General features: G+C 36.8%; 1 protein-coding gene across 2 annotated transcripts in view; it reads left to right on the top strand.

Moving 5' to 3' along the window:
• LOC136039474 (protein still life, isoform SIF type 1-like) overlaps nucleotides 1-22,853 on the top strand; it is a 263,198-nt gene that overhangs the window by 72,307 nt on the left and 168,038 nt on the right. The window contains exons 1-2 of one of the 2 annotated variants that reach the window (XM_065723255.1): nucleotides 5,010-7,292; nucleotides 15,557-15,911. The exons of the other annotated variant lie outside the window; for it this stretch is intronic. Coding sequence (XP_065579327.1) covers nucleotides 5,545-7,292; nucleotides 15,557-15,911 — 2,103 coding nt within the window. The 5' untranslated portion in view covers nucleotides 5,010-5,544. Of the gene's footprint in view, nucleotides 1-5,009; nucleotides 7,293-15,556; nucleotides 15,912-22,853 lie in introns of those variants that run through there. 2 annotated transcript variants of the gene reach the window in all.

Below are 22,853 nucleotides of genomic sequence, written 5' to 3'. Positions count from 1 at the left end.
CCCAGTATCCCGGTCGTCATTTGTGTCCCAGTGTCCCAGTCTGTAATTTCTCTTTGAGCGCCTCGGTCGTCACTTATATAGTCGTCTGTGTCCCGGTGTCCCGGTCGTCATTTGTGTCCCGGTGTCACGGTCTGTAATTTATCTTTGAGTGTCCCGGTCGTCATTTATATGTCCCGGTCGTTATTTGTGTCCCGGTGTCCCAGTCTGTAATTTCTCTTTGAGTGTCCCAATCGTCATTTATATTCCCTGTCTCGGTGTCCCAGTCGTCATTTGTGTCCCGATGTCCCGGTCTGTAATTTCGTCAGTCGACAAATATGACGTCAGTCGACACACAAACATGACGTCACTCGACACACAGACACACAGACAACTTATTTTTATATAGATAGATGTCCCCGTGTCCCGGTCGTCATTTGTGTCCCGATGTCCCGGTCTGTAATTTCGTCAGTCGACAAACATGACGTCAGTCGACACACAAACATGACGTTACTCGACACACAGACACACAGACAACTTATTTTTATATATGTAGATTTATATATGTGTTTTGAACTACGTAAAACTTGCGAATATACAACATTCTTGGCTTTCCCATTGTCTGTGCATATGCAAAGCCTTATGTACTTATAATGACGTTATATGCAAACGATCTTTTTAAAAACAAACAAACATGCATACACACAACTCGTTTTTATATAGATAGATAGATACAATACAAATTAACTGCGTAAAAATTGCGAATATACAACATTCTTTGCTGTCCAATTGTCGCTGCATATAAATAGATTGTCATTTTTACCGACCCTCGAACATGCAACGTACAATTGTCCATGGGAAAAATAATCAGTATTAAGATCTATACCAAATTTTTCTAATGATTGGCCTTGAGCATTGTTGATGGTGATTGCAAATGCTAATCGTATTGGGAATTATAATCTTTTGAATTGAAAAGGCAGATCCATTGGAATCATGGGAATGCGAGGAATAAGAACAGCCTCACCCTCAAAAGGCCCTGTCAAGATTGTGGCCTCTATTACGTTTTCCGTTGTTTTTTTTTTACGGCGAGTCGCGTGCCATTGCAAAGCTTTGGTGGGTTGATATTTCTTAACAGTATTATTGGTACGCCTATTTTTAGTTGTAGCACGTGTGGTGGAAACCCTGAAAGATCCACGGAATTTAAAAATTCAGATGGATAATTAACCGCCTCATTTGGTTCCAAAACTGTGTCGACTGACTTGTAAAGGACTGCCTGGTCTCGAATCGTGGTTAAAACATTATTGTTGATTTCGAGGACGTCTATATTTTTGGGTGCAAGAATCGCTCTTTCACTTAGCCATTTATTATTTTTATAATTGTTTAGAATATTCGGAAATACTTTTTCAATCAATTCATTTTTGGACGTCATTAAATTACAGAATTCAGCAGGTAGTTGTATACGTCCTGAAATTGAGTCTACTGGGAGCTTTCCGTTTCCAATTGCCAGCAATTGATCTGAAAATGTTTGACCAGAGTCATCGTTTTGCAATCGGACACGCATATTTGTAGTTAACTTTAATGTTTTTACGTGTGCCCATAAATTCGAATTTTTCAGGCAAGCATTCATTTCGTCTGCAGGGATTGATCTAGGTATTATAGGTAATGTTTGCCTGAAATCTCCCCCAATGCCAGAATCAGTTTTGTCACAAACGTTTTACCAGTACCTCCTGGCGCATCCAAAAAGAAGCATTCCTAGTTGGGCATTCCCAAATCCTGAAGAGGTTTGTTTGCCATACATACGCACAAATCTTCTATGATAACTAAAGTGTAGTTATAAATTTCTGATGTAAAATCAAAAGTCATATCTGACGTCTCTAACCCTTTTGATGGAGTATATCTTCGGATATTTTCGATTTATATTTTCCCCATAACTCTGTAGGAGCTGAATGAGAGCAAGTTATTAGAATGATTCCAAACAATGCACGGATTTGACTTGAAGTTGACGTTTCGCACGCGTCATTGATGCAGTTATCCCAGTGTTGGTCATTCTCCAATAAATTCAGAGCTTGGCATGAACTGCGGTAAGTGTCATGTATAGTACCGTTCACAGTTCTCAAATACTCAAAGGACGTTGGACCAGGTACATTCACCAAAAGCAGGCCTAGAAAGAAGCATTCATGTTGATTGGGGTGAACGGCGTAGAGTCTTCCTGTCGTGGTATCTTTGAAGATGGTAGGTTGGCCGTCGACTGACTTACCCTGTTTTCGACGTTCAAATACTTTATTTTTAGTATTCCACGTGTAATACGAAAGCACTTCAGTATACAGCGGTTTTTTTGCAAAAGAATCATTTTGACATAACGAAAAGAAAGCAGTTAACGTTGTATCCGGTGGATTCAGGGCTCTTTGTTGCACGTTGGATTCCGAAAAATAAACACGTTGACCATTCTGTAAATATACCGCTAAGTGAACAACAGCTGGACTACGTTCATGTATCGGAAATGAAAGAATTCGCCAAACAGCTTCATTACTGCTTATGTATCTTCCAGCCTGATATTGTACGATTTCGTACAATAGGAAATCAAAGATATCTGAAAAATTTTCCCTGAAATCCTCCCACCTCCCATTGGATAGTTGTTCCCGCAGAAAATTACCCGTGGAGAGTTTCTTCGGTGGAAAACTCCTCCACCTAATTCCAACCTCGTGGAAATTTTTCCCGAAACATCCCGCATGTAAAATTGAATCGGCAAAGACTAAGTAAGACAAATAAAAAGAATTTCCTATAGGAATTCTAGCAAATTCGATCATCCTCGAAAAAAAAAATTATAAATAAATAAAATAAACCCGCTTCCGTAATTTTTCTTCTGGTAAAAAATACAAAATTCCACATTTTTGCATACAGAAGCTTGAACCCTCTACAGTAGGGCTCTGTGATTTGCTGAATCTGATGGGTGTCTTTTTCATTAAGACCGCGAAGATTTTTGGGAATGTTTCTCTCTTTTTTTTGAATTGGACTAATCTTCTTAGGCGCATAACTTTTGATTGGTAACATTCACGTAATTAACTTCGTATATTTGGAATCAGTGTAAATTCGATTCTTTTGATGCATCAATTGTTATCAAAACTCTGTTTCTTAGAATTTCTTTTACTATTGAGGCGCGGTCTATGCTGGTGCCGTCTGTGTATCTTCGATGCTCTATTTAGCATCGAACATATCGTTTAAAACAATATGGAGTATTGTTTTTTTTTTTGTAATTCATGTGTGTTTTCATTTGTTTAGTTCAGAATGTTCCCTTTCCTTAATCCATCAAAGAAGTTTTGCAGCATCTTTATTCATTTTACGGCAATATTTTTGTTGCTGATGTATCTTAATCAAGCTTTGAGATTGTTTTTATAGAAGTAATAGCGTGTAGAACTATGATCAGACGCAAAGTTTTTGTTTAGAGAGACATGCATTTAGGAGGGAGACACAACTCCCCAAAATGGGAAAATTATACGGAAAATAATAACTGTTGGATGAGAAATTGCAGAAATCTCTACATTTTGGGAGCACCTTGACTTTTCCTACTCCTTTGTTTTTTCTTATTTGAGAATAATAACCAAGCAGCTATGGGGGGATTAGCACCCTACTACCCCCTATTTTCCTAAAGACCTGCCCGTAGTTATTTTTTCCCCATAATCCCTGGGGAAAGGACTATAAGCTACGGAAATTGCCCATTATTCACATATAATATCTGTTACTGGGAAATACACGGAATTTTTTGGAGGGTGATTTCTGCGGGGGGATTTTCTACGTGAAGAATTTTCCCCAGGGAGAAATTTTCTGCGGGAATTCTTCAGGGGATATTTTACACGGGTGGGGGGGGGGGTATTTCTGAAATGATTTTAAAAACAGTCAGAAGTTAAATAAAGAAAAATAAGTTTTTTTTTCAACTGAAAGTAAGGAACAACGCTCAAACTTAAAACGAAGAGAAATTCGTACACGAAGAATGCTTCTCGTTCCTCAACCTTCGCTCTTTACGTTGAAGTTTCAACGTAGTCGCAATTTTTAAGAAAGCCTACTCAAACACAAGGGCAGTTAAATTTAAATGAAAAGTATACTTAAAGACCTTAAAGACTTAGCCGTAAAAAGAGAGGATTAAGAAATGCGCAGCCACCCTAAGCGACGGAGTGATTCCTGTTCGTTTAAGTTTTAATGTTGCTCCTTACTTTCGGTTTAGAATATTGGTATAAACTTTAATTTAAAAGGTTATTTTAATAATGTTAAACAGGTTATATTAAACAATAACCTGGAATTGTATTAGGAAGGCAGTTATACAACTATGCTCTTTGGCTCAGGGTAGTATACTTGCCCTGTCGGTGGCTGTTCAGTATTGCAGAGAAGATTTTGGGGGTCTGACGGTGAAATTGATACACAAAAACTGAATGTTAAAAAAAACAATTTCATAGTTTGAAGAAATTATGGTTTGAAAAGTAATTGAATTGTAAATGCAAGAAAAAGGATCAGATAATCGCTAAAGTTACCATTCAAGCAAGGCTCAGTTATGCGTCGCTGGTATTCTAACTATAAATAAAATAATTTTCCCAGCGATAACAAAGCGCAAATAAAAAAATTAAATTGTCAACACTCATTAGTTGTTGTATAGATAGATAGATAAATAGATATATATTGCAACAAAAGCCACTTATAAAAGAGCCAAGATATATGAAAATAATGACTTTAGAAAATGACTATAGTTACCAATAAATCCATGTTTCTGTGCTGTTTTCTCCCCATTAGATGGGTTCAAATTTTTGTTTCTTCATTGGGCTACCTTCTCTATTGTTCTCCTTTTATTTCTTAAAAGTAAGTAATTTTATAGAATCTAAGAGATCAAGTCGTTTGAAACCAATGATTGGTATCATTCTTATGAAATTAAATATTCAGGTTTTTGCATAATGAAACGGACATTGGCAATGGATGCCAGAAGGTGTTTCTAGTTATGGTCATAGGTTAAACATGCTGCATCTCAAGTTATCTTTGAACAAGATTAGTCATCTATTGGTATCCGATTTGTAACTTTTAATTTAACTGCAAGTGTTTATTTCGGAGTTATACCAACTGGGAAAGTTATTGCTATCACGCCTGTTTATAGCCTTTGTCTGCTTGAGTGCTGGGTATTTTTCAAAACAGTGCTTTAGCCCTATTGTAATGTTCCTATGAGTAATACGAGTCCATACTGAGCAAGGTGTATCTCGGTACAGTTCTCCGGGAGTGCGCATATCTTTGAGAAGCCGCTTTGACATCAAATCGACCGAAAGTCTCCAGTACTTTCCACGGCTTGGTGATGACAGTTTCAAGATGAAAATGAAAGAGGGATGTTCCATTTAATAATAAAAATAGTTTCTCGTCCTCAAGACGTACGCCAAGGAATAAATTAAAGCTATTGTAATAAGAGTGAAAAGATGGAAGGGGATCCTTCTGCATTAAAACATACATTGTCACTTTATTTGCGGAGAAACGATATCCCAGGTGAATAAAAACAGCTAATTGTAGTTGACCATTGGACGAAGTTAAAATATTCTAAACATGGATGACACACCTAAAATTGGAAGAACTAAATCAGATGCCAATACAATTTCTCGTGTGAAAAGTGTTCGAATGAGGTCACATACGCCAACAGAGTCCACAATTAATGGTAATTTATTCCAAGAGAAAATATCCAAGAACAGAGAAGAGAACTTTTCTGGACTAATAAGCAATAGAAGAAATGACCCGACAATTACACCCCTGGATACGATTTTAAAAGACTTAATCATCAGTCTTGAGAGCACTCAACCTGATCTTCCAACAGGAAAAGCAATTTCTCGACAAACTAATGCCAGATCTTTTGGAGAAAGTAAAAATTTTGATCAGAAAGGTATTTCTAATTTCGATGATCAAACAAAGTTCAAAAGAACTACTCAAACATCTGATTATTTGAGCGACGCAGAACGTATTCGGGATAGTGTTTACAGTAGTCGGAGCTCTCGATCGGGAATAGAAAGTATACACATTGATCCATTGAGATTTTCCAGAACATCTGACAGTATTTACAGTGCCCGAAGCTCTAAATGCGATAGCCTTTTTACGTCTGAAACAGCTAGTGCAAGAACCTCTCAAATTTCAGATTTTAGTAGTGATACACAAAATGTTGGTAGTAACGAGAAAAATAGTACCTTGTCTTTTGCAGAAACTTCTGTAAAAAGGGATTCATTACATAATTTCGTAAATCAAAATTCATCTTATAATAAAGATAAACGTCATATTCATAATTTGGATATACTTTTGAAGAGAATTGAGCAGGATTCTAATGTAAAAAGTGTCTCAAAGGCTAGTGAAAAAAGAAGTGACCTCATTCTTACCGATAAAAATCTTGAAACCGAAAGTGGATCTTCAACGGAATTTAATATTAAAAGGTATGATCAAAAAGTTAACCCTAATAGTGAGAAGGCCGTTTACGGATATGCTAGAACACCCGCATCACGACCACTATCTCCCGCAAAGAATGTACCTGAATGCAGTGCAGGTAGCAGAAGTGTTTATTCTATGGATACAAAAAATATAAATAAACCTGAGGACGTCTCTATCCAAAGCAAACCAGTTGTTAAACAAACCATAAACGAATCTAAAAACAGCTCATTACAAAGTCGGATACAGAGTGCCAACTATAACAGTAACGGTGATCTAACAATTAAGATAGGAAATGAGATTTTGCAAATTGACAAGGAGGCAATTACACAAGCCACTCGAAGTCTCGAAGCGGCCGTATATCTAGCCAAGTTATTTTCTATCGATTTGACTGATCTGACACGTTTAGACGATAGTTCTCCGGAAAATCCTGGCACTAAAAGGACAGAATTCATGCCAGTAATAAGTAATTCACAGATATCACCTGTAGAAACGTCACTGAAGGAAAAATCCACTAAAACAACGGATGAGAACTATGTCATTGCAAGGTCTAGGGCGTTAAGCTTAGGTGAAAAGAAAGCAGGTTTTGATACACCTAATCTCTTATCTAAACCTCCTCGCTTTGGAACACTCACATCTGCTCAATATCGAACTTATAAGAATGTTAAAGACAGCCCTAAAGGAAGCTATGATAATTTGAGTGATGATTTTGGTTTCAAGAATCCTCCTAGTGTAAAGTGCATTGATCTAATTCGGGGTAAAGAAAAACTTAGTACGAATCAATCCTTATCCTCTGCTATTTCTCCGAAGGAATCAATTAAACAATTCGCCAGCAGAAGTTTAAATGAGATAGTTACGCTTCTATCTCATGCTCTGAGGTCAAGTCGGTATGTGTGCCACCAAAAATGTCTTGAATTAGTCCTTTACGAAAACAGTTGTCATTTTGTCTAATGTTCAGCTCCAAAAATACCTCGAAATTCTAGAAAAAAAACACCTAACCAAAAAACCATCCAACTTCTCCTGTTTTGTGCCGGAGATAGAGATACTCAGATTTAACGGAACTTACATTTAAAATGTGAAATTTGTTTTTTGTTTATTAAACTAAGAAAGATTTTCGTTTTGAAATTCAGAAAAGGGCAGTTCCTTAAATACTCTAGCATACTTGCTTGGAAAGCGTTGAAAATCAGCCCAAAGGAAATGAATTTTACGGGAGTTTCCAATTGTAATATCCGCCTTGATTGAAATCCTTGCCAACACGGGATGCATAACATTAATGCTTTATGGACATTGACAGCGATTTGCTTAACAATTAGTAAGACATTATGATTTTTTTTTTTCTATTTTAAACTAGCCTCTCGTGAAAATTTAAACTGAAAATTTAAGATCCTCTTTCAATTTTTGCCAAAATTACGTTGGGAGTTCCCTCTGGTGTTGGTGAAATTTGCTAATAAGCCATTGGTCTTTGAGAATGTCAGCCGACGCCGAGACTCGTAATATGACTTTTAAGGTATCGAATGGCCTTAACAGCAAAGTAACTTTCACAGTTTTCGCTCCTGTCACAGTATTTGCAGGGGATATGACTCTCCCTTGATATCCCTGGGTTTTTAGGTTTTTCATTCATCATTTTTCGTATGACATGCCTAGTTTTTACGGATCTAATTCCTGCTTATGTTCCTAACTTTCTATAGAGAAATGAGAAATAGTGTATTAGGTGTAGATGGGGGGGGGGTGTGCATGTCTGAAGGCCCTCGTCTATCCTCTACTGACAGCAGCCATTTTTGAAAAAATCTATCTTCTTTTAAATTCAAAGAATAAGTTAATAAATATTGCAGTTGATTTATGTTTCGCAAAGTTCTTGTAACTTGATTTCTATTTTCATTTTCTGCTCTAATAAGCTATGGAGAATGTGGTTATTTGAATACGGCATGAATCTGCTTACCATTAACTTACTGTTGCTAAATTTATTACAGATAAACTGTTCTTGTTTCAATATTCACTTCTTAGGGATACTACTACTGCTAACAACTCATCGTAGCACCAAGCTGATTGAGGCCAACACAGTTACGCACACTCCTTCCTCATCCCAATTTATTCAAAGGCTCCCTCTTTACACTCTTAGGAAGTTCCCATTTCCCTTAAGTCCTTCTTCTCCCACCCCAACCGTGGACGACCTGTTTTCTGTTTAACCCTAGACGGTTGGCCAAAAAGGAAAATCCTTGATAACTATACTTAAACTAAACTATATTAAAATTTGAGGGGCAAATAAGGTATACTTTTTCAATATTTACAATAAACAAATCACAGATTAGAAAGTTCAAGTTATCTTAACCTCTATACACTTTGTACTTGGTTGTTTAATTTTTTTTATTTTTTTATCAAATGTAAAAAGGAAGCTAAAAAAAGATGTTTAATACTTTTTCATTTCTTTCCAAAATGAATGCCTGATTAAATTCGAGCAAGTAATTATCTACACTGGTGAAACTTTTATTTTCATTCATTCATCTTTAAAGTGGAACTACGTTTTTGGCTATTAATTAATTAAAAAAAAAGAACAAAGCTTTTCTGAGGGGAGTAAAGAGCGAAGGTGAAACTTCAAAAGAACAAAAATTATTACTTTACAGCCTATCTAACATCTATCGATAAAACTAGTGCAAATAAACCATCTGGTGATATCTCCCTATGTTTGTAGGACTATAGAGAACTAGTGCTTTGCTGAAAACACAAAATAATACAGGAGTTTTTGGTACACTAAAAGCAAACCATTGTAGGACACTTTTGACAGTATAAAAATAAATTATTTTACGATTGTTGGTTTTTTTTTTCGTTTAATTTGGTATCACTTCTGCACAGTGAGCTCATTCCAATGATTGACTTTCATTTTGAATCTGAAAAGGACATTTCGTGGTTATCAAACAGTTCGTGGTAACGAACTGTAGTAAGGAGCGACCCGGCTCAATAGTAACCAAAACTCTAAAAAATGGAATTTTGCTACCAATAGCTACATCAAAAGAATTGCATTTTAATGCTGGTTTTGAATATATAAGTTTCATCAAGTTTAGTCTTACCCATCAAAAGTTACGAGCCTGAGAAAATTTGCGCTATTTTAGAAAATAGGGGGAAACACCCCCTAAAAGTCATGGAATCTTAACGAAAATCACACCATCAGATTCAGCGTATCAGAGAACCCTACTGTAGAAGTTTCGAGCTCCTATCTACAAAAATGTGGAATTTTGCATTTTTTGCCACAAGGCAGATCACGGATGCGTGTTTATTTGTTTTTTTGTTTTTTTTGTTTTTTTTTTCTTTTTCCCAGGGGTGATCGTATCGACCCAGTTGTCCTAGAGTGTTTCAAGAGGGCTCATTCTAACGGAAATGAAAAGTTCTAGTGCCCTTTTTAAGTGACCAAAAAAATTGGAGGGCATCTAGGCCCCCTCCCACGCTAATTATTTTCCCAAAGTCAACGGATCAAAATTCTGAGATAGCCATTTTATTCAGTGTAGTCGAAAAACCTTATAACTATGTCTTTGGGGACGAATTACTCCCCCACAGTACCCGTTGGAGGGGCAACAAGTTACAAACTTTGACCTGTGCTTACATATAGTAATGGTTATTGGGAAGTATACAGGCGTTTTTAGGAGGATTTTTTTGGTTGGGGGGAGGGGTTGTGAAGAGAGGGATATGCTGGGGGAACTGTCCATCGAGAACTTGTCATGGGAGAAGAAAATTTCCATGAAGGGAGAGCAGGATTTGCTAGCATTATTTAAAAAAAAAACAATTAAAAAATAAATGTGAAAAAGCTTTTTCAGCTGGAAGTAGGGAACAGCAATAAAACTTACAACAAACAGAAATTATTACCCATATGAGGGGCTCACCTCCTTCTAATACCTCGCTCTTTACGCTAAAGTATTTTTAGTAATTTCAACTATTTATTATACGGCTTTTGAGATTCAGGGGTCATTCTTAATGAATTGGGATAAAATTTAAGCTTTACTGTAAAGAGCGAGGTACTGACGATGGGGCGAATCCCCTCATATATGTAATAAAAACATGAGAATACAAAAGTTCTTTACGTAAGCTAATTTATAAGTTACGTAAATCTTTTACCAATAAAAATATTCGTAAAAAATTAAAAGTTCTAGTTGCTTTTTTAATTAACCAAAAATCGGAGGGCAACTAGGCTTCGTCCCCCGCTCTTTTTTTCTCAAAATCATTCGATCAAAATTACGAGAAAGCTATTTAGCAAAAAAAAAATAATATGCAAATTTCGTTTTGATTATTCCTCTGCGGAGAGCCAAAATCAAAATATGCATTGATTCAAAAACGTTTAGAAATTAAATAAAAAAAAAAACAAGTTTTTTTAACTGGAAGTAAGGAGCGACATTAAAACTTAAAACGCACAGAAATTACTTCGTATATGAAAGAGGCTGCTACCTCATCAACGCCCCGCTCTTTACGCTAAAATTTTTTACTGTTTTAAAAAGAAGAATTGAGAGAAAGAGTCAAACTTTAGCGTAAAGAACGGGGGGTTGATGAGGTAGCAGCCTCTTTCATATACGAAGTAATTTCTGTGCGTTTTAAGTTTTAATGTCGCTCCTTACTTCCAGTTAAAAAAAACTTGTTTTTTTTTATTTAATATTCAGACGAGTTCGAAGTAAGGTAATCTTGATACCATTAGGACTACAGGTTCACTTTAGAATTTGTACCATGATTTGAAATTTTCCGTTGCATAAAGAGAAATAACCGGATTTCCAGAGTTCACATTATATTATGGTTTATTTGTTCATTCCAAGTAATACTAGGTGAGACCAAGATGCTATGTGATAACTCAATCCATTATTTTTGTATGTTGTTAAATGGCTTTGCAATTATTAAATAAAATTTATTTTTATGTCTTAGTTTTTAAGATAATGTTAATTGTAAACTGAAAGTTACTGAATTCACAGGTCGCATAAGACTCAATATTCTTGTTTTTTATTATTGGCTGTGTGTTTTCGTGAAGTGCTGGTTTTCTATAGTCCTAATAACACAGGGAAATATCACTAGTTGGTTTACTTGCACTAGTTCTATCGATATATGTTGTTTTTTTAAATTTCAACTTCGCTCTTTACTTCCCTCGAAAAAAAACTTTGTAATTTAAAATTAATCTTCGCCCGTTTTCAATAAGAAATTATATAGAAGATATTAGACCATGATTGGAAATGAAAGCACCTAATCCCGATACGCCGGATACCTATACAGGTGATACCAATACACGCCCGATACCGAAACGCTTGGTACCGAAACGTCCCATGTCGCGTACATCCCTTTCCCCAAGTACTATGGAGGATCATATTATCATCAAAGCATATTTATTGGACCTGTGAACTATGTTGAACAAAGTGGCTACCTCAAAATTTTGGTCGGATGCCTATGGGGGAGAGGGCGTAGAGGGAAGGGCATAGTGGCCCCCAATCTTTTGGCCTCTTAAAAAGGGCGCTAGAAATTTTAACTTCGTTTCCTATAGAAATGAAGAATGACTGATGTCTTTCAGTCTTTTGGAAAAGAATTAGTCCTTCAGGTTTCTTTAAGATTGTCATGGATCTGTTCAGCAGTAAACTCAGGGCATTGTTTCCACAGTTCCAGGGGGAGGCCATCGTCACCTGGGAATCGGTGGCTCTTCAGAGCCTTGAGCACTTTGAGGATTTCGGCTCTGTTCGGAACTCAACTCGACATCACAAGGCTTTTTTTATACGGTAAAAACGCTTCCGTCTTGTCAAACGCTCTTTCTGATAGCTAAAGGTTTTCTCATTTGTCTTTGACTACTTGAAATGCAGCCACTATTGTCCCAGCGATGGAATCTGGTAAAGCGTGCGGTTTTCATTTGAATGGCTGCTTTCTCTAGCGACATTGCAGCATCTTCCCGCCCTTTCCCATTCTCGTATCTTTGACCTTTTTCAAACTTTCCCATGACTTGTCTTTTGATCTGGCCAGACGGGACAACTCTTGCATTTAAGTTCCCAATGAAAATCAAGTAATCACATGTGGCAACAGAAGAATACAGCTGCTGTAGCTCGCCGTAAAAATCATCCTTAGCCGTATCACCGCCGTCACAGGTGGGGGCACAAGTAGAGATCTTTGATATATTTGCGGGGGGTTTTCTTTTAGTCTGACTCTGGAAAGTCTAGAGGAGACTAGTTCGCATTCCAAGAGAGTATTTCTGGCTTTTTGGCTTATGATGAAACCAACCCTGTAGAGTTCCGAATTATCACCTACTCGAGAATAGAAAAAAATGTAATTGTGGCGTTCGAGGACCGTATTAACTTTGGAATCGGAACCGGAAATTCTGGTCTTGGATATGCATAGTATGTCTCTGTTGTATTTCTCCATCAAACAAACAAGGAGATTTTGTGTAGGCCTATTTTGTAGCTTCATCGATCTTACATTCCAACGTCCTATTTTTACCCTGGATTTTACCTGTTTATTGGCTATTCTGGGAAAAAAACAAATATTGTCAAATTTAACTAATTAGTTTTAATTATTTATTCTCATTATTCAACGTGGCTGTACTGACAGAACTGTCCTACTGCCCAAAAACTTCATAATTTGGAACAGACCTAACATTTTTTTTAAAAAAAATTATGGTTTTTACGTATGAATCCAAATTGGGTCAGAGGGAGGAAGCTTTTATCTTGATGTCCTTGGTACTTTACCCAACAATCTGCTTTCATTTAACTTCAATTGTAATAGAACGACGGGCAATAATTCAGCCCTAGGTTTAGAAGAAAATTTCGTCGCCTTAAAGCATATTATCCTAATTTGTGAATGGAAGACAATGCTCATTTAAAAATCATTAGGCATTAATTAGAAGGAAAAAAAAGATTTACTTCCAACTACCTCAAACTAAGCACGCTCTGTCAACTGACTTAATCTCTTCCGTCATATCATGTTTGGTGTTGAGGGCGTTTAAAAATTCGGTATTTCTCAAAATACATTAAATCATGTTTCCCCACTCACAGAAATTACTGGAAAATCGAGCTTTTGCTCCCAAAACTATTTTTGTCGTATCATCAGTCTCTAAAACAAATCTTCATTATCATACAATGACATGTAGTCAAATACGTATGTTTAAAACTGCTAAATTTTTTATATTTATTTCTCCATAGAATCATCCAGGATTCTTTGGTGAACTTCACAAGTTCTTTTATTGTTGTGGTATATTTTTTAAGTCAACCTTTTCAAACAGTTCGTGGTAACGAACTGTAGTAAGGAGCGACTCGGCTCAATAGTAACCAAAACTCTAAAAGATAGAATTTTGATACCAATAGCTACATCAAAAGAATCGCATTTTAATGCTAATTTTAAATATATAAGTTTCATCAAGTTTAGTCTTACCCATCAAAAGTTACGAGCCTGAGAAAATTTGCCTTGTTTTATAAAATAGGGGGAAACAACCCCTAAAAGTCATAGAATCTTAACGAAAATCACACCATCAGATTTAGCGTATCAGAGAACCCTTCTGTAGAAGTTTATAGCTCCTATCTACAAAAATGTGGAATTTTGTAATTTTTTTTTGCCAGAAGGCAGATCGTGTTTTTTTCAGGGGTAATCGTATCGACCCAGTGGTCCTGGAATCTTGGGAGAGGGCTCATTCTAACAGAAATGGAAAGTTCTAGTGCCCTTTTTAAGTTACCAAAAAATTGGAGGGCACCTAGGCCCCCTACCACGCTGATTATTTTCCAAAAGTCACCGGATCAAAATTCTGAGATAACTATTTTGTTCAGTGTAGTCGAAAAACCTTATAACTATGTCTTTGGGGACGACTTACTCCCCCACAATCCCCGTGGCAGGGACTACAAGTTACAAACTTTGACCAGTGCTTACATATAGTAATGGTTATTTGGAAGTGTACAGACGTTTTCAAGGGGATTTTTTGGTTGGGGGTTGAGGTTGAGAAGAGGGGGATATGTTGGGGGAACTTTTCTTAGAGGATTTTGTAACATTTGTAAAAATTTCATAAAAAATTAGAAGTTCTAGTTGCCTTTTTAAGTAACCAAAAAATCGGAAGGCAACTTCCCTCCCCGCTCCTTTTTTTCTCAAAATCATTCGATCAAAACTATGAGAAAGCCATTTAGCCAAAGAAATAAATATGCAAATTTCGTTTTAATTATTCATCTGCGGAGAGCCAAAATCAAAACAAGCATTGATTCAAAAACGTTCAGAAATTAAATAAGAAAACAAGTTTTTTTTAACGGAAAGTAAGGAGCGACATTAAAACTTAAAACGAACAGAAATTACTTCGTATATGAAAGGGGCTGCTTCCTCATCAACGCCCCGCTCTTTACGCTAAAGTTTTTTACTGTTTTAAAAAGTAGAGTTAAGAGAAAGAGTCAAACTTTAGCGTAAAGATCGGGGCATTGATGAGGAATCAGCCCCTTTCATAGACGAAGTAATTTCTGTTCGTTTAAAGTTTTAGTGTCGCTCCGCCAAAGATACAAGGCAAACAACATAGCCAAATACAACGAAATCAAAGTACAAATAATTTCGTGATGGCAAAGATAAATGTACCGACTCAAGTATATCTTTTACTTTATTTTCTCTTCTATGTTGATAAATCAATCCGTATGCGAAGCCGAAATATTTAGGGTTCCATTAATGCATGCAGAAAAAAACATTTTCTTCGTATTTATTGTCTCAACTCAAAGTTTAGCCTAATATTTCACTTTAGTTATGCTTCAAAACTCTAAGGAAAACTCTATCGCCTGTCCCTTTATAGGATACCCGTTCTGGCATAGGATATTTTCCCTTGTGATAGCTGGAAATTACCCTGTTAGGCAACGATGTGAACAAAAGTTGCTGTATATACAATGTATATACATTCTATTTAAGTATAACATTTGGTAGCTGTGCACATAAGGATCCGAGGAAAAAATTCTGTGTTTACCATATCAATTCAACCACATCGTGAACTACTTCGGAAAAAAAACTAGTGAAACACCTTGTTGTTTTCCCTATTGAATTTACTGCTCAAATGCTGTTTTTAAGATTAAATTTTGATTTTAAATAGATTATTCAAATTAAATTTCTCGTCTTCTAAACCTTTCCAAGCACTACTTTTTTCAAGAAGGCACGTGTTTCTCGTCATCTTTGGTGGCACTTGAAATCTCTCTCTTAGGAAATCTGAGGACCGGCAAAGTCTTAGCGATTCGGAGCAACGAAGTGAGCGATCAACTAAAGGGGTTAGGAAGTATTTGTCACTCCAGAGTAAAGTAAAAAGACAAAGGGCAACAAGCCTCTCTGAAGAAAAGGACAATAGTTTGTCTTCAGTTCGAGTGGATCCTTCAAATACTCTATCTAATGGAGAAGGATATTCCACGAAAGTTACTTATGACACTAAACAATTTCCAATACCAGAACTGACAAAAGCGCTCCGGGATATTGATGAAAAACATCCTGTTGGGAATGTCCGCTACAGGCATCATCATTGGAGAATCTCACCTGCCGAGTGTGATGCTGTTTTCCTTTGTAAGGTAAAAAAAAAATTGTATCCTAGAAACGAGGAACTTCGTAGAGTCTTTTGTGTTTTTTAATTGCATTCTGATTGACTTTTTTCTTGTATTATTTGTCATAGTGTGTCTTGAGAATAGTACTTTTTTTTTGGTCTAAATGTATTAAATGGGAAATAAAAACAAACATCCGAATAATTTGTGGTAGACTAAAAAATTTCTCTTTTCTCATTATCATAAAGTTTGTGAAGTATGTTATGTATTTCGGTTTTTCACGTAAAAGGTAAAGGTAAAGGATACGGCATTAGACTTTACAGTCCGTACCGGCGGTGCTGATCTCCGTTTCTTGGCCCTTCAGCCAGGAAGTGCAATGGGGGGTTGGGGGCCAGCCATCCTGTGCTGTCGCACACCCTTCCTGTTTACCTTCCCCAGATTTCTCCAGGTACCCATTTAGAGCTGGGTCGACTCTGGCTAAGCTTACAGAGTCACGCCACTGACCCCGTCCCAATCTGAAGAATTGGGTACACTGGGATTCGAACCCGCGTCCTCTCAGACAAAGGATCCCGAATCCAGCGCACCAACCCACTCGGCCAGGACGGCATTTCTCACGTAAACTAATAAATATTATGTATTTTGTATGAGAAACAGGTTGCAATCTAAAAATAACTTCAAGTTAAGATATTTTGACAAGTTCAACTGTTTCTTTTTTTTTTCACTGTGGTTCTTTCCTGTACATCAGTGAGACAGTACACGCTTTAAATCTCGCGCTAAGACTTAGATAATTTCCCAATAGCATGGTTACAGCCAAAGCTGCAACCTAAAAAATAGCAAACGATGACTCATACTAACCAAAGGTCTAAAAATTCGTTGTTAAAATAACTGTCTAGTGAGAAAAAATTGTTGTTTGAAGCTTATTCAGGAACGTTAACTAATATTCCGATTAATCTTAAGAGTAAAGCTATATATATTCGTAAATCTACAATAACGTACAGTCATGCAATTGTTCATACAATTTTGTAAAACTCTAGTGCCTACTGATCTAAAGAAGTCAAACAAGCTCAGTTTCTAGTAAAAGAATAGTTTTACAGAATTCTACAAATAGGGGAATTTCTCGAGTTTGTTTATCTCAAACACTTTTGCAGATATATAAGCATAAGCCTTAGTACCGTCAAAGTCTCAATAGTCAAAAACTCTTAATTGGAGGATCATAACTGCACCACTTGTATACTCCCTCTCCTTGCCCCCCCCCCTAGTAATTGAAAACTGAAAACACGTTTTGAAAAGATACTGTATTATGAAAAAAATAATTTGATTTTGTAAAAGCAAATGTGACTTACTTTTATCCGACGAATGCGCTGACGAAGATAGGTTAGATAAAATAAAGATTGAAGCTGTCCCAGTGTTATAAGATTGTTTGGGGTCTCCGGTCTGTCATAAGCTCCTTCCTCCGTCTGTATCTCTGGCATGAAAACTCTGGTGGCGGGGTCCCGTAGTGGCGCTAAAATGGACCTTTTACAAGTTGGCCTAATCAGTACTCTGACTGCAAACAGCACTGCAAGGTGACCTTGAGGTGTGGCGCCCCTCGAGGGAATTGTAGCCTAGTAAACTATTCAGTATTACACTGGAGTTTGATCTATGGATAATTCTTCTGGTTTTTTTTTATTCTGGGGGCTTTTCAGCTAAGTAACTTCTTCCAGGCTTTATTTGCACAGTTCACTGCCTCTCTATAGTATTTGCGGGCATGAATATATAAAGAGTCGGAACTAATAGTCATTAGATTACCTGTGCCGAACGTCGACCCTTTTTGATGAAGAGCATCGTTATGTCTGGAAAACCATGTAGTCATCAAGATGAGCACAAGGTTTCGCAAAGCCTCCTTTCAACTGAAGGGTCTTGGGACTTTTGCTGTATTAGTTGGTTTACACTGGTGGGACCCATTGAAGTTTCTTTGAGGCTACAACAATCTCGACGATTTATAGAGTATAAACACTGTGACAGGGCAGCTTATAACATTAAATAACAACAATATATTTTAACTGACAAATTCACGCATTTCTAAAGGGTCTTGTTATGAGTTTTAGAAACTCATCTCGTAACGTTAGGAAACATGAAGCTAGGGGATAAAGACTCTGTTTATTTAGTTAGGAAGGACATGGTGCAAAGGCAAGGAGTTGGACTCATCAAACAGTTCGTGGTAACGAAATGTAGTTAGGAGCGACCCGGCTCAGTAGTAACAGAAACTCTAAAAAAGGGAATTTTGACACCAATAGTTACATCAAAAGAATGCATATTGATGCTGATTTTAAATATATAAGTTTCATCAAGTTTAGTATTACCCATCAAAAGTTACGAGCCTGAGAAAATTTGTCTTGTTTTAGAAAATAGGGGGAAACACCCCCTAAACGTCATAGAATCTTCACGAAAATCACCCCATCAGATTCAGCAAGTTTCAAGCTCCTATATACAAAAATTTGGAATTTTGTATTTTTTGCCAGAAGACAGATCACGGATGCGTGTTTATTTGTTTTTTTCCCTGGGGGGTGATTATACCGACCCAGTAGTCCTATATTGTCGCAAGAGGGCTCATTATAACTGAACTTAACAGTTTTAGTGCCCTTTTTAAGCGACCAAAAAATTGGAGAGCACCTAGACCCCCTCACACGCACATTTGTTCCACAAAGGCACCGGATCAAAATTTTGAGATAGCTATTCTGTTCAACTTAGTCGAAAACATAATATATATGTCTTTGGGGACGACTTAATCCCCCAGAGTCCCCAGGGGAGGGGTTGCAAGTTACAAGCTTTGACCATTGTTTACATATAGTAATGGTTATTATAAAGTGTGCAGACTTTTTCAGGAGGACTTTTCCGTGTTGTGTTGGGGGTGGGTCGTGGGTTACGTGGGAGTATCTTTCCATGGAGGAATTTATCAAGAGGGAAGAGATATTCCATGAAGGGGGTGTAGGATTTTCTAGCATTATTTAAAAAGTAATTAGAAAATAAATAAACTTTTTTCACCTGGAAGTAATGAGTAGCATTAAAATTTAAAACGAATATAAAATATTACGTATATAAGGGGGTTCGTCTCCTCCACAATACCTTGCTTTCTACGCCAAAGTATTTTTAGTAATTTCAATTATTTATTCTGCGGCCTTTGTGGTTCAGGGGTCATTCTTAAAGATTTAGGATAAAATTCAAGCTTTAGTTTAAGGAGCGAGGTAATGACTAGGGGAAAACCTCTCATATACGTAATAAAAATACACAAATATATAGATATTCGTTACGTAAGTTAATTCGTAAGATACGTATGTTTATTACTAACAAAACCGTAGGCTATGTACAAAAAATAAAAAATCTAGTTGCATTTTTAAGTAACCGAAAATCGGGGGGGGGGGGCAACTAGGTCTCCTACCCCATCCCATTTTTAATCAAAATTGTCTGATCAAAACTATGAGAAAACCATTTAGCAAAAAAAAAATATATACAAATTTTGTTTTAATTATTCATGTGCTGTGAGCCTAAATCAAAACATGCATTAATTCAAAAACGTTTGGAAATTAAATAAAAAAACTATTGCTATTTAAAAAAAGTAATTAGTATTTTTTAAAGAACAATGAAAAAATAAATATGAAAAAGTTCTTTTTAACTGCAAGTAAGGAGCGACATTAAAACTTAAAACGAACAGAAAATATTCCGTATATGAAAGGGGTTTTCCCTTCCGCAACGCCTCGCTCCTTACGCTAAAGTTTTTTCATTGCTTGAAAAAGTAGAGTTGTGACAAAGAGTCAAACTTACACGTAACTTAAGAATTAACTTACGTAACAAACTTTCATAACCTTATATTTTTATTATGTATACGAGGGGGTTTGTACCCTCGTTAATACCTCGCTCTTTACACTAAATCGTAAGTTTTGTCCCAATTCTTTAAGAATGACCCCTGAGTCAGAAAGGCCGTAGAATAAATAGTTGAAATTACTAAAAATACTTTAGCATAAAGAGCAAGGTATTTATCTCCTCCTAAATACCTCGCTCTTTATGCTAAAGTATTTTTAGAACCCCTCATATGCGTAATTATCTCTGTTCGTTTTAAGTTTCAATGCTACTTCTTCCTTTCATTTGAAAAAACGTTTTCATGTTTATTTTTCATTGTTTTCTTATAGTAATGCTAGAGAATCCTGCGCCCTTTTCATTGAATTTTTCTTCCTCCATGACAGATTCCTCCAAGGAAAGATCCTCCAACATAGCCCCCTCTCCTCAGCCCCACCTCCAAACAAAATAAAATCCCCCTAAAAACGTCTGTACACTTCCCAATAGCCATTACTATATGTAAACACTGGTCAAAGTTTGTAACTTGCAGCCCCTCCCCCAAGGATTGTGGGGGAGTTAGTCATCCTCAAAGACATAGTTATTATGGTTTTCGACTATGCTGAACAAAATGGCTATCTCAAAATTTTGATCCGTTGACTTTGGGAAAAAATGAGCGTGGGAGTGGGCCTAGATGCCCTCCGATTTTTTTGGTCACTTAAAAAGGGCACTAGAAGTTTTCATTTCCGTTAGAATGAGCCCTCTTGCGACATTCTAGGACCACTTGGTCGATACGATGACCCCTGGGGAAAAGAAAAAAAAACAACAAATAAACACGCACCCGTGATTTGTCTTCTGGCAAAAAATACAAAATTCCACATTTTTGTAGATAGGAGCTTGAAACTTCTATAGTAGGGTTCTCTGATACGCTGAATCTGATGTTGTCATTTTCGTTAAGATCCTACGACTTTTAGGGGGTGTTTCTCCCTATTTTCTTAAATAAGGCAAATTTTATCAGGCTCGTAACTTTTGATGGGTAAGACTAAACTTGATGAAACTTATATATTTAAAATCAGCATTAAAATGAGATTCTTTTGATGTAGCTATTGATATCAAAATTCAATTTTTTAGAGTTTTGGTTACTATTGAGCCGGGTCGCTCCTTACTACAGTTCATTACCACGAACTGTTTGAAAGACAGGATCCCAAGTAGAAATATAGTACTTTTATTGGAAGAGAAAAAAGAGGACATATCAGTGTGCTTCCCATGCAAAAAAACGTAATTTTCCTTGTTGTTTAAGCCATGAGACTGTAAGTTTCATGGATCAGATTTCGGACATGGCGATTTCACAATAATTAATTTTAAGTTAAAACTGGCCGAGCTTTGTCCTTTACTAGATTGCAGCTACCGCTGCATCCACGGTGATTTTAATGCCCAAGCTATCAGAAATGGGAATGAATGGTACCCTAGTCTAGGCAAATTTTCCGTTTGGAAGGGAAATACCAAAGCTTATTGGCTTTTCCAGTTTTGTAGTATAATAATCTAGTTAACAACTAATACGGTATTTGATCATAAAATGGCCTTAAGTTAATATGGTAAGCACATAATGGCAAGAAAACCAACCTTATTGATTATGTTGATGTAAATTCGAGATTGGCTTGATTGATATAAGACGTACGGTTTTGTAGGAGTGCAGTTATTGATGTTAAAAGTAAAGATCACAATCTAGTTGTGTCTAGAGTTAATCTGAAGATGAAATTTAGAAAGGATTAGTACTGCCTGAGGAGTTTTGACGTTGGTAAAATCACTTGAGAGAAACTTTCTATGGTCAGTTGAGTATGAAACTGAGAGTTTTAAATTTGAAAGTGTAGAAGATGGAAGGAACAAATTTGAGAAGATAGTTTGTGGTAGGTGATTTCAGGAGGAATGTTAGAAACCTACCAAGAAATACTGGCGGTAACACTTTAAGTATGGTAAAAATAATAGGGATTTGTGCAAGAAGTATGTCGTATGAAAATAAGAGGAAAGTAAAGAAGACGCTAAGGTATGAATTAAGAAGGCATGAAGTGGAAGCCATGGATAAAATTGTCGAGGATCTGGAAGATGCCTTTGCGATCAACTCGCCAAAGTACAACTCGGCAGGACTGTCTGGTCAAGGGTATAACTCGGCAGGACTGCCTTGTGGAGGGTACAACCCTTCAGGAATACCTGAATACCAGTCATGAAACTGAGAGTTTAAAATTTGAAAGTGTAGAAGATGGATGGAACAAATTTGAGAAGATAGTTTGTGGTAGGTGATTTCAGGAGGAATGTTAGAAACCTACCAAGAAATACTGGCGGTAACACTTTAAGCATGGTAAAAATAATAGGGATTTGTGCAAGAAGTATGTCGTATGAAAATAAGAGGAAAGTAAAGAAGACGTTAAGGTATGAATTAAGAAGGCATGAAGTGGAAGCCGTGGATAAAATTGTCGAGGATATGGAAGATACCTTTGCGATCAACTCGCCAAAGTACAACTCGGCAGGACTGTCTGGTCAAGGGTATAACTCGGCAAGACTGCCTTGCGGGGGGTACAACCCTCCAGGAATACCTGAATACCAGTCATGAAACTGAGAGTTTAAAATTTGAAAGTGTAGAAGATGGATGGAACAAATTTGAGAAGATAGTTTGTGGTAGGTGATTTCAGGAGGAATGTTAGAAACCTACCGAGAAATACTGGCGGTAACACTTTAAGCATGGTAAAAATAATAGGGATTTGTGCAAGAAGTATGTCGTATGAAAATAAGAGGAAAGTAAAGAAGACGTTAAGGTATGAATTAAGAAGGCATGAAGTGGAAGCCATGGATAAAATTGTCAAGGATCTGGAAGATGCCTTTGCGATCAACTCGCCAAAGTACAACTCGGCAGGACTGTCTGATCAAGGGTATAACTTGGCAAGACTGCCTTGCGGAGGGTACAACCCTCCAGGAATACCTGAATACCAGTTTCGCCCAACGATCCGTCGGCACATGGAATGGCCTCCCAGCAAACTCAATCCCGAAAAATCCATCTCTTAAGGCGATCAAGAGACGGTATAATAAATACCACATAAGTAAAAAACAAGGTAATTACTAGGACTAGTGGCATACCATCACTTTTGATGGAGTTGGGAAGCCTGTAAT

Source organism: Artemia franciscana, chromosome 2 (assembly GCF_032884065.1).
Source record: "Artemia franciscana chromosome 2, ASM3288406v1, whole genome shotgun sequence".
Classification (NCBI taxonomy): Eukaryota; Metazoa; Arthropoda; class Branchiopoda; order Anostraca; family Artemiidae; genus Artemia; species Artemia franciscana.
This window is presented reverse-complemented; position numbering and strand designations above follow the sequence as displayed.